Source organism: Indicator indicator, chromosome 31, assembly GCF_027791375.1.
Source record: "Indicator indicator isolate 239-I01 chromosome 31, UM_Iind_1.1, whole genome shotgun sequence".
Classification (NCBI taxonomy): domain Eukaryota; kingdom Metazoa; phylum Chordata; class Aves; order Piciformes; family Indicatoridae; genus Indicator; species Indicator indicator.
In genome coordinates, this window is record NC_072040.1 from 12,574,425 (window position 1) to 12,586,537 (window position 12,113).

General features: G+C 55.2%; 1 protein-coding gene across 1 annotated transcript; it reads right to left on the bottom strand.

Annotated features, from left to right (window-relative positions):
* Positions 1-2,586: 2,586 nt before the first annotated feature.
* LOC128977189 (uncharacterized) lies at positions 2,587-11,593 on the bottom strand (the record flags this gene model as incomplete). Its single annotated transcript, XM_054394670.1, has 3 exons — positions 2,587-2,666; positions 4,061-4,133; positions 11,540-11,593. Coding segments are annotated over 3 exons (207 nt in total), but the record flags the coding sequence as incomplete, so codon positions are not given.
* Between the last annotated feature and the right edge of the window lie 520 nt (positions 11,594-12,113).

Consider the following 12,113-nt stretch of genomic DNA (forward strand, 5'->3'; position numbering starts at 1 on the left):
TGATTCCATAGCTTCTTAGCCCAATAAGACCACAACAGAATTCACCAACATTCAATAACTTGTTCTTAACCCAAAGAAACGACTTATATGCCACATATCTCACAATCTTGTCTATCATGCAGGAAACGGCCCATCTGTAAACAATCACACTGATAATAGATGAAATAGAATGACTCAGAATCCAAAACAGCTTCATTTTGCTTCCTAATCTGAGCAGAAATAAATCATACAAGCAATCGAGCCCCACGTTGGGCGCCAAAAAAAAAAAAAGTGTGTCGGTGTGAGCTGAAATTCCCCCCCCACCGACAATAACCAGGCTCGCTCAGTCTGGAAGCAAATGAAGGCTGTATTTACAAGCAGAGTCTAAAATCTACAATGAAATGCAATGAATATGTACAAATATACAAAATTCACAACACTTCACAAATATATACAATCAACAGAAAAAGCACAACCGATCTCCCTTTGCTTCCCCCCAAGGGGACCCTCCCAAAGGGGCCTCTCTCTCTCCCAGGAGCTTCCCCCCAGACCCCCCTGGACAGAGAAGCAGAGTTAGTTAAGCAGAAAGTTGTTAACTTAGCTGCCAAGGTCAGTACGTGTTATCTTCAGCCAGAAGAGAAGAAGAAACAGCAGCCAGACAGCCCAGCAACTGCCCCCACTGCCGAACGCAGAATGTGCAGAATGCCTACTTTGTTTTGGGTAATAGTTCTTAAACATTTCTATCTATCCAATGGAAGTGTTTAGAACAATCGTTATTTTGCTTTCTTACACCCAATAGTGACTTATTTACATTCTTTCACTTTCTCTGTTCTGAACTTTGCAAGGAAAAATTAAAAAGACAGTTTCAAACCATCACACCCTCACACAAACGGATTGGAGAGTGATGGAAAGTTTAAATGGAAAAGCAATTGGTGAAGCTACAGAGAACTACAAACTACAAAGCATAGTGACAAAGAGTATCCCAAAATGTACAGAACCCCTCACAGAATTCCCAAAGCTTCCCAATCCTTCCCTTCTTCCCACCTGAGGGTAAACCCAAACTCCCCAGGGCTCTTTCTTCCTCCTCCCGCTGCTAGGCAAGTCTCAGGCTGGCCAGGTCTGAGACTGCCCCCCCCTCCATTCTCCTCCTGGCATTAGGACCAGACAGGCCTAAGAGGCCTTGAGGGTACTCCCCCAGCATTACCCGATAAGAGAGGACATCTCCCATGGGAGCAGAGAGGGAAGAAAGAGCAAGAGAATGACTCTGCAGATGGCCTTATAGGGCGCAGGATTTATTGGTAGAAATACGTCGTTTCCTGTGTCCACCCCTGTGGGTGGGCACCCAGGACACCAGAGGTGTATCTCATGCGGCAGTGGCAGGGGGCACCCAGCCTAAACTGCCACACCTGCCCATGGCAGGGGGTTGGGACTGGATGAGCTTTAAGGTCCTTTCCAACCTAAACCATTCTATGAGTCTACGAGGCCTTAGGATGAGGAGGAGGAAGGCCAAGGGGAGCAGGGGAAGAGGGATTTTTGGACTGGGCTGAGAGCAGCAGTAAATATTTTTCAAGCTGTAAATCTGCTTGATAAGCTCATCTCAGGCACCAGGAGATACCAGATGAAATGCTGGAATATGCCAAGCTTCTCCTCTTCAATTTCCAAATGCTGAGCTCATTTGGATCCAGAGCCACCCAGCCATGAGCAGTCCTGTGAGCAGGTGCAGCTCCCCTGCCCTCAGCAGAGTTACACTCACCAGGAACTGGACTTGTCCTGAAGGGACTGACACAGGGCAGAGCACAGCACAGATGTATCCAATGTTGCATCTCTGAACCCTGAGCCACCTGGATACCACCACCACCACATCAAAAAAAAGCATTCTCAGTCTCCCTGACACCAAAATGCAGCCTGGTGGAGGGCTCTGTGTGAGCACAAGGCTCCTACCATCCTTCCTAAAGATTGTGTTAACTTACTGCTATGAATCACAGAATCAGAGAATCAGAGAATCACAGAATCATAGAATCACAGAATGACAGAATCATAGAATCACAGAATCAGAGAATCACAGAATCACAGAATCACAGAATCACAGAATTACATAATCATAGAATTATAGAATCACAGAATCATATAATCACTGAATCATAGAATCACAGAATCACAGATGCACAGGATCACATAATGTGAGGGTCTGGAAGGTACCTCCAAAGTTCATGCAGTCCATCCCCTTGCTAGAGCAGGGTCAGTGGGAGCAGATCACACAGGAACACATCCAGGTGGGTTTTGAATGTCTCCATAAAGGGAGATATTCCCACTTCCCCCCCTTCCTTATCCTTACTTTTATCCCTTTAGTTCATCTGGTGGATTTTTTGGCACACATGCCATGAGGGTTTCTTGAGGAATTCACCTGACCTTGGTGTTCTCTCATTTTCCTCAGATTTCCATGTCATCAGGCAGGACACTTAGGTTGCCATTTGCACTGCCATGTCTGTGGCCACTACAGCTTTCCCCCCCCCCCCCCTTAGCTTTACTACTTAGAGCATAAATCCTCTCTGTAATTTTGGGAATGGAGATGCTTCCCACCAAATCCTGTGGCTGTTGCTTCCCTGCTCATTTAACAGTAAGGCTGAAGGCAGAAGCAAGGTTATGTGTAGAAGGTAATAAACGATCCCCTGACCTGGCAGCACTACCTGAGAGATAACAGATCAATGACCACAGAGAGAGGGAAGAACAGTGTGGGTACAGCTATTTTCTTGGCTGCTGGAGAAGAGAAGGCTCTGAGGACACCTTAGAGCAGCATTCAGGTACCTGAAAGAACTTACAAGAAAGTTGGGAAAGGATTTTTGAAAAGGGCTGGGAGTGATAGGATGAGAAGGGATGGATTGAAGCTGGAAGAGGGGAGATTGAGACTGGAGATGAGGAAGAAATTCTTTGCAGTGAGGGTTAGGTTGGACATCAGGAGGAAGTTCTGCACAATGAGGGTGGTGAGACACTGGAACAGGTTGCCCAGGGAGGCTGTGGATGTCCCCTCCCTGGAGGTGTTCATGGCCAGGCTGGATGAGACCTTGAGCAAGCTGGGCTGGTGGGAGGTGTCCCTGCCCATGGCAGGAAGGGGTTGGAACTGGATGAGCTTTGAGGTCCCTTCCAATCCAACCCATTCTGTGGCTCTGTGGTTCTGATTGTCTGGAAGGTTTTGTTTATTTAAGGGGGAGAGCAGCTTCTGGCCAATAATGTAACCCTGAACTTCCCTCCTCTGTCTCCTGCCTGGGTTGTTCCCACCACAACTCATCCATTGCCTCCAGGGATCTGCTGAAGCTGGGCTGGGCAGGTCAAAGGCAGGATGGCAGGACAGAAGGATTCACAGCTTCCCAGAGGACCCTCAAAGCTCATCCAGTCCCAACCCCCTGCAGGGACACCTCCTACCAGAGCAGGCTGCCCAGGGGCACAGCAGGTCTTGAATGTATCCAAGGATGGAGCCTCCACCACCTCTCTGGGCAACCTGTGCCAGTGTCTCCCCACCCTCATTGTGCAGAACTTCCTCCTGATGTCCAACCTAACTCTGCCCTGCTCCAGTGTAAAGGGACAGGTGGGCAGGAGGGCAGTGGGCCAGGGGGGCAGGTGAGCAGGGGGGCAGGGGGGAAGGGGGCATGAGGGCAGGGGGGCAGGTGAGCAGGGGGGCAGTTGAGCAGGGGGCAGGGGGGCAGGTGAGCAGGGGGGCAGGAGGGCAGGGGGGCAGGAGGGCAGGGGGGCAGGAGGGCAGGAGGGCAGGAGGGCAGGGGGGCAGGAGGGCATGAGGGCAGGGGGGCAGCGGGGCATGAGGGCAGGGGGGCAGGGGGCAGGGGACAGGGGGGCATGAGGGCAGGGGGGCAGGAGGGCATGAGGGCAGGGGGGCAGGGGATCAGGGGGGCAGGAGGGCAGGGGGGCAGGAGGGCAGGGGGGCAGGAGGGCATGAGGGCAGGGGGGCAGGGAGGCAGGGAGGCAGGGGGGCAGGGGGGTAGGGGGGCAGGGAGGCAGGGGGGCAGGGGGGCAGGAGGGCATGAGGGCAGGGGGGCAGGGGGGCAGAAGGTCAGGGGGGCAGGGGTGCAGGGGGGCATGGGGGCAGGAGGGCAGGGGGGCAGGGAGGTAGGGGGCAGGGGGGCAGGGGGCATGGGGGCAGGAGGTCAGGGGGGCAGGGGGGAATGGGGGCAGAGGGGCAGGGGGGCAGGAGGGCAGGGGGGCAGGAGGGCAGGGGGGCAGGGGGGCAGGGGGCATGGGGGCAGGAGGGCACGGGGGCAGGAGGTCAGGGGGGCAGGAGGGCAGGGTGGAAGGATAGATAGGCACTGCCTGAGAGGTACCAGAGGATCTCAGCTCCTCGGCACTTCCCACAACACTGGGGGAGCTTGGGCCCCATCTGCAGGTCGGTGCCACCTGGCTTTGATTCTCCAGCCCGGATATTGGCAGCTCACATCCATCCTCCCTGCCCCTGCTGTGTGCAGGAGGGCAGCGTTGGCTGCTTCCTTCCTCCACTGCCTCCTACCTCGGCAGGGCTGGGGGACCCCCGCAGCCTGGCAAGGAAGGAAGTTGCTTCCCCACTGCCGTCTGCCCTGGTGGGAAACACTCTGGGGCTTACATCACTCCTGCGGTGTGTGGAGCATGGGGGGAAAAAAGAAGTGCAGCATGCATCAGGCTGCCCAATTATGCCTGGTAGCCACAAGGTTCTGCTGGCCAGAGGCAAACTGCCCCGTGCAGGAGTCACCAGTTCTCCCATTTCAGCTGCCCATGGGCAGCCCCAGAAATGTACAGCACTGCAACCAGGGCAGCACCAGCAGGCCCCTGCCTGCCACTTACGACTGCAGCTTTGTCCTGCTATGAGCTGGAGCAGAGCTGGATCTGCTCAGTGCTTGCACAGCTACAACAAATGCAGGAACCCTGTGCCAGTGTGTTCTGGTTGGACCAGACCTGCTTCTGCTCACTGCTGTCCCAGACCTGCTTCTGCTCACTGCAGTCCCAGACCTGCTTCTGCTCACTGCAGTCCCAGACCTGCTTCTGCTCACTGCAGTCCCAGACCTGCTTCTGCTCACTGCAGTCCCAGACCTGCTTCTGCTCACTGCAGTCCCAGACCTGCTTCTGCTCACTGCAGTCCCAGACCTGCTTCTGCTCACTGCAGTCCCAGACCTGCTTCTGCTCACTGCTGTCCCAGACCTGCTTCTGCTCACTGCAGTCCCAGACCTGCTTCTGCTCACTGCAGTCCCAGAACTGCTTCTGCTCACTGCAGTCCCAGACCTGCTTCTGCTCACTGCAGTCCCAGACCTGCTTCTGCTCACTGCTGTCCCAGAACTGCTTCTGCTCACTGCTGTCCCAGAACTGCTTCTGCTCACTGCTGTCCCTTCCCAGCTCAGTCTCTGCCCAGGGCCAGCACTTTCTGCAGCTCAGGGCAGGTTTGCACAGCCAGGGGCTGCTGCTAGCAGTGAGAATGTGATGGGGAGAGTGAGCACCAAGGGCTGGGCTGCAGGCCAAGGGCACTGCCACATCTTGTGTGCCACCTTGGGGTGCAGTGAGTCAGAGGTGGCACTTGTGGGGAGGAGCAGACAGGGCAGGTGACCCTAAGCTGACCACCAAGGGACTGCAGCTCATGGATGTCTTGTCCCCTATAAAGCTGAGGGATCACCAGGGCCAAGCCTCTTCAGTGGCTGCTGTCTGAGCAGGACTCTCTTCTGCCTTCAACCCTGACCCATCAGTTCCTGAATCCAGTTCCAGGATCCAGCTCCTGAAAGTGGGTTCCATCTGCCACTGAGGCCAGTCTGGGACTTCTGCCACAGCATCAGTGGTGACAGTGATGGTGTCACTGCCATCAGGGGTTGGGTTCCACACTGGTTTGTGTCCATTTGTGTCTATTTCATTTTATTATTTCCATCCAGCTGGTTCAGTTTCTCTCCCACCCCATCAGTCTCTCTCCCTCATTCCCTTTCTCTTCCCTTTGGTAATGCAGGGGGGATCCTGGAGAGCCTCTGACACTCATTTAGTGCCCATCCCAGCCCTGCCCTGCCCCTTTACATCCCTGAGACAAATGCCCACACAGTCCAATGCCAGCACGACCACACCAGGCAGGTCTGTGGCCACCTGCTGGTTTGGTGCCTCCTCTAACACTGATGATGCTGCAACTGGGCCAGAAATCCAGAGCAAAAGCTCTGGATGTACCCATGGGAAACTGAGAGATGGGCTTGTCCTGTGGGGATGGAGGAGTGCTGAGAAGCTTCCTCTGCTCTGCAGTGTCCCAAGGCTCAGCTGTCCCAGGCACCACCAGCCACTGAGGCTGAGTGCTCCACTCCTGCTCACTCCTCCCTGCAGCACAGCTGCCTGGTGCCTGTCTGGGTGAGCTCCAGCCAGCCTCAGGGCTTCCAAAGGACTCTCACTGTGAAGGAGTCAATCCTTCAGACCTAGCAGAACATGGACCTTCAGAAAAGTGTGCATGAGAGGATGCCCAGAAGGGCAACACAGCTGGGGAAGGGTCTGGAGAAGAGGGCTGGGGAGGAGCAGCTGAGGGAGCTGGGGGTGGTTAGTGTGGAGAAGAGGAGGCTGAGGGAGACCTCATTGCTCTCTACAGCTCCCTGAGAGGAGGCTGCAGTCAGGTGGGGGTTGGGCTCTGCTCCCTGGTCTCAGGTGATAGAAGGAGAGGAAATGGTCTGAAATTGTGGCAGGGGAGGGTTAGGTTGGAGGTGAGGAAAAATTTGTTTGCTGTAAGAGTGGTCAGGGACTGGCACAGGCTGCCCAGGGAGGTGGTGGAGTCCCCATCCCTGGAGGTGTTCCAGAAACCTGTGGCCATGGCACTTGGGACCATGGTTCAGTGGCCATGGTGGGGTTGGGTTGGTGTTGGACTGGATGATCTGAGAGACCTTTTCCAACTGACAGAGTTCTGTGATTCTGTGACTCTATTTTCTGTATCTTCCCAGCTCAGAAGAGATTCTCAGAGTGTAACCCCAGTGATGTACTCTCCTTGAATTCAAGTGTTATAGGCAGGCTGCTCCTGTGGCCCTGAGCTGACAGAAGGCTCTTCACCCACAGCAGCTTCAGCTGCAGAAAGCACTTTAGGTTCAGACCTGGAGGATGTCAAGCTTGGTCTTGCACTTCCCCTTAGAATCACAGAATTGTCAGGGTTGGAAGGGACCTCAAGGCTCATCCAGTTCCAACCCCCTGCCATGGGCAGGGACACCTCACACTACAGCAGGTTGCTCACAGCCACTTCCAGCCTGGCTGCAAAAACCTCCAGGGATGAGGCTTCCACCACCTCCCTGGGCAACCTCTGCCAGCATCTCACCACCCTCCTGGGGAAGAATTTCTTCCTAACATCCAATCTGAGTCTCCCCACTTCTAGTTTTGCTCCATTCCCCCCAGTCCTATCACTCCCTGACACCCTCAAAAGTCCTTCCACAGCTTTCCCTCCCCTTCAGATCCTGAAAGGCCACAAGAAGGTCTCCTGGGAGCCTTCTCCTCTGCAGACTGCACAACCCCAACTCTCTCAGTCTGTCTCCAGAGCAGAGCAGCTCCAGCCCTCTGCTCATCCAGCACCTCCCTGGGGAGTTTATTCCAATGCTTCATAGTTCCAATGGTGAAAATGTGTTCTGGCACCCACTTGGAATCTCCCCAGCAGCAACTTGTGCTGCTCACCCCTGGTCTTTGCCATGGGACTCTACAAAAGGAGTCTCTCTCCTCCTGAGAGCTGCCCCTTGTGTGCTTGTACTTGGTTAGGAGGTCTGCCCTCAGCCTTCTCCTCTGCAGGCTGAACACACTCAGCTCTCAGCCTCCCCTCACACAGCAGGGCTGCCAGGCCTCTGAGCACTCTCCTGGCCCTTCTCTGGACCCTTTCCAGCCTGCCCCCATCCTTCTTGTACAGCAGGGACCAAGCCTGTGCACAGTGCTCAAGGTGCAGCCTGCCCAGGGCTGAGCAGAGTGGGACAAGGACATCTTTGTCCCTGCTGGTAACATCCTTACCAGAGCCATCCTGCTGGCTGTCTGTGCCACCACAGCACACTCTGCACTCAACCTGAGCCTTGGGTCCACCAAGACCCCCAGGTCCCTCTCCACAGTGCTGTTCTCAAGCCAGGGGGCTCCCAACCCGAGCTGCACCCCTGGGTTGTGTGTTCCCAGGTGCAGGAGCCTGCACTTGCCCTCATGGAACTCCACACAGTTCCTTCTTTCCCACTCAAGCAGCCTCTTCCTGGAGGGTGACTCTCTCTTCTGGGCTGTCAGCTTCCCCACTTATTCTTGTGCCATCAGAAAACTTCATCAGGGTGCTTTTAATTCCAGGCTCTAAATGGTTAATGAAGGTATTGAACAGCATTGGGCCCAATATTGATCCCTGGGGGGACCTCACTAGTGCCAGGTTGCTGGTTTGAGAAGGAGCTCTTTTGCCCATCCACGAGAAGGGATGGATGGAGGAACCTGGAAACCCCAGGCCTGGCAGCCTGACCTCAGTGCCAGGCAAGGTGATGGAGCAGATCATCTTGAGGGCAATCACTCAGCACCTGCAGGATGCTAAGGGATCAGGCCCACCCAGCATGGATTCAGGAGGGGCAGGTCCTGCCTGACCAACCTGATCTCCTTCTATGCTCAGGTGAGCACCTGCTGGATGTGGGGCAGGCTGGGGATGTAGTCTGCCAGGACTTCAGCAAAGCCTTTGGCACCATCCCCCATGGCAAAGTCCTGGCCAAGCTGCCAGCCTGTGGCTGGGACAGGAGCACTCTGGGCTGGGTTAGGAACTGGCTGGAGGGAAGGGCCTAGAGAAGGGTGGTGAATGGTGCCCAGAGAGTGGTGGTGAATGGTGCCCAGAGAGTGGTGGTGAATGGTGCCCAGAGAGAGAGGTGGTGAATGGTGCCCAGAGAGTGGTGGTGAATGGTGCCAAGAGAGTGGTAGTGAATGGTGCCCAGAGAGAGAGGTGGTGAATGGTGCCCAGAGAGTGGTGGTGAATGGTGCCCAGAGAGAGGTGGTGAATGGTGCCAAGAGAGTGATGGTGAATGGTGCCCAGAGAGTGATGGTGAATGGTGCCCAGAGGGTGGTGGTGAATGGTGCCAAGAGAGTGGTGGTGAATGGTGCCCAGAGAGAGGTGCTGAATGGTGCCCAGAGAGTGGTGGTGAATGGTGCCCAGAGAGTGGTGGTGAATGGTGGCACTGCCAGCTGGCAGCCAGTCACCAGTGGTGTCCTCCAGGGATCAGTGCTGGGCCCCATCCTGTTCAATATCTTTATTGATGATCTGGATGAGGGGATAGAGTCCATCATCAGTAAGTTTGCAGATGGCACCAAGCTGGGGGCAGGTATGGATCTAGTAGAGGGCAGAAGGGCCCTGCAGAGGGACCTTGACAGGCTGGACAGATGGCAGAGTCCAATGGGATGGCATTTAACAAGTCCAAGTGCCAGGTTCTACACTTTGGCCACAACAACCCCAGGCAGTGCTACAGGCTGGGGACAGAGTGGCTGGAGAGCAGCCAGGCAGAGAGGGACCTGGGGGTGCTGGGTGACAGCAGCTGAACAGGAGCCAGCAGTGTGCCCAGGTGGCCAAGAAGGCCAATGGCATCCTGGCCTGGATCAGGAACAGTGTGGCCAGCAGGACCAGGGAAGTCATCCTGCTCTGTGCTCAGCACTGGTCAGACCACACCTTGAGTGCTGTGTCCAGTTCTGGGCTCCTCAGTTCAAGAGAGATGTTGAGATGCTGGAAGGTGTCCAGAGAAGGGCAGCAAGGCTGGGGAGGGGTCTGGAGCACAGCCCTGTGAGGAGAGGCTGAGGGAGCTGGGGGTGTTCAGCCTGGAGAAGAGGAGGCTCAGGGGTGACCTCATTGCTCTCTACAACTACCTGAAGGGAGGTTGTGGCCAGGAGGGGGTTGGGCTCTTCTCCCAGGCAAGCAGTGACAGGACAAGAGGACACAGTCTCAAGCTGTGTCAGGGGAGGTTTAGGCTGGAGGTGAGGAGAAAGTTCTTCACAGAGAGAGTGGTTGGCCATTGGAATGTGCTGCCCAGGGAGGTGGTGGAGTCACCATCCCTGGAGGTGTTCAGAAAGGATTGGATGTGGCACTTGGAGCCAGGGTTTAGTTGTCAGGAGGTGTTTGGCATTAGGTAATAGGTTGGACTTGATGATCTCTGAGGTCTTTTCCAATCTGGTTGGTTCTGTGACCACACCCTGGGGACAGAGCCAGCTCCCCACCCCCCACACAGACCACTTGCCTAGGTCATGGCCTCTCAGTTCCTCAAGGAGGAGGCTGACATTCACCAGCTACCAGGCTCCCTGGCAGAAGTTTCCTTCAGAGGCACTGAGAGCTCTACTTGGTGTCCTCAGCCTGTGCTTGTGCTTGGAGTGCAGCACAGGTGATGCTAATTCCTTCCCACTTGGGATGCTGAAACAAATTTGACAGGGGATGGTCCAGACTCCATCGCCAGACCCTCACTTCCTTCTGGCACACTCTTCCAAATGATTCAGACTTGAACACAAAGAAGTTGGTGATGCTGTGGCACAACTTCAAGTGAGGCAGACAGCTCAGCTGGAAGCTCCAACTCGCTGCCATCAGGCTGCTGACACAGACACTCAAGCTGTGACCTCACCAGTGCCCAGCACAGGGCACAACCCCTGCCCTGATCCTGCTGCCCACACCACTACTGATCCAGGCCAGGTTGCTGGTGCCCTTCTTGCCCACCTGGGCACTCCCTGGCTTACCTTCAGCTGCTGCCAACCAGCACCCCCAGGGGTTTCTCTGCTGGGCAGTTTCCAGCCACTCTGCCCCAAGCCTGAAGTGTCCACGGGGTTGTTGTGACCCAAGTGCAGGACCCAGCACTTGGCTTTTTGAATCTGACACAGCTAGCCTCAGCCAGCTCAGCATTCAGGGCATCCTCCTCAGGCAGAGGAATCTTCTCCATCTCCTGTGAACATGTGCAGTCTGCAGCTGCATTTGCTTCTTCTCAAACTCAGCCCAGAAGAGCAATTTGCCTTTGCAGATGCTCTCCAGGTGATGGCCACAGGCAGAGTGAGGACCACCACTAACCTCCCAGTGCTTGCTGCTGCCTCTGGGATGTGTGCAAAGAGGGCAGTGGTTCCCATCCCCTTGGAGAGCAAGGCCAGCTCCACTTCCACAGATAACAAAGTCTATTACATACAGGCTCAGGTGCTCAGTTTGCTGACACCTGGAGATACAGAGCACACAGACACCAATTCTGATACTCAAATTGGGCTGCCACAAGTGAAAGAGGAACTTAATCTCCTATTTTCATCGAGCTAATCTGCCCCCTTCCTCTGCTTCTTTTGAAATATCCAATTACAGCTGAGCTAACACAATTGGGAGACATTTATTGCCATCATTAGTGGCTTGGGTGGAAATGGGCTGTGAAATTGTGTGTACATTAACTTGCAGAGCAGGCTGCAGGCCCTGGGAATTGATTTTCTGAACGGCTGCTGAGCTCCTGTACTGGATACAGAGCTACTGACCCAGGCAGCTGGGCCCTGGGGCAAGCAAGACACAAGAGCCAGTCCTGAGTACCCAGCCCTGAGTACCCAGCCCTGAGTACCCAGCCCTTGCCTGCAGCTCTGCCCTGGGCTGAGGGGAGGAATGGATTGAAGCTGGCAGAGGGCAGAAGAAGCTGGAAGAGAGGAGATTTAGAAATTCCTTAGAGTGAGGGTGGTGAGACACTGGAACAGGCTGCCCAGGGAGGTTGTGGATGTCCCCTCCCTGGAGGTGTTCAAGGAGAGGTTGGACACTCATTGGCCAGGTCTACACTCTCACAGTTGTTCTTTATCAATGGCTATCATTCTGAGTGGAGTCTTATGGCTGGCCAGGCCTCCTGCCTTCAGGATTGATCCATAAGGAGCATTTGGTTCTCCCAGCAAACCTCCACCAAGTGTGTGCCATGGGGAAGTTTCCCACTGAGACAGGCAGTGTGAGCTTGCAGCACAGAAGCCAAGGGCAGCCTGGGCTGCATCCAAAGCAGCAGGGCCAGAGATGGAGAGAGAGGATCCTGCCCCTCTGCCCTGCTCTGGTCAGACCTCACCTGCAGGGCTGGGTCCAGCTCTGGGGACCCCAACACAAGAAGGACCTGGAGCTGTTGGAGCAGGTGCAGAGGAGGCCACAGAGATGATCAGAGGGCTGGAGAACCTCCCCTGTGGGGACAGGCTGAGAGTTGGAG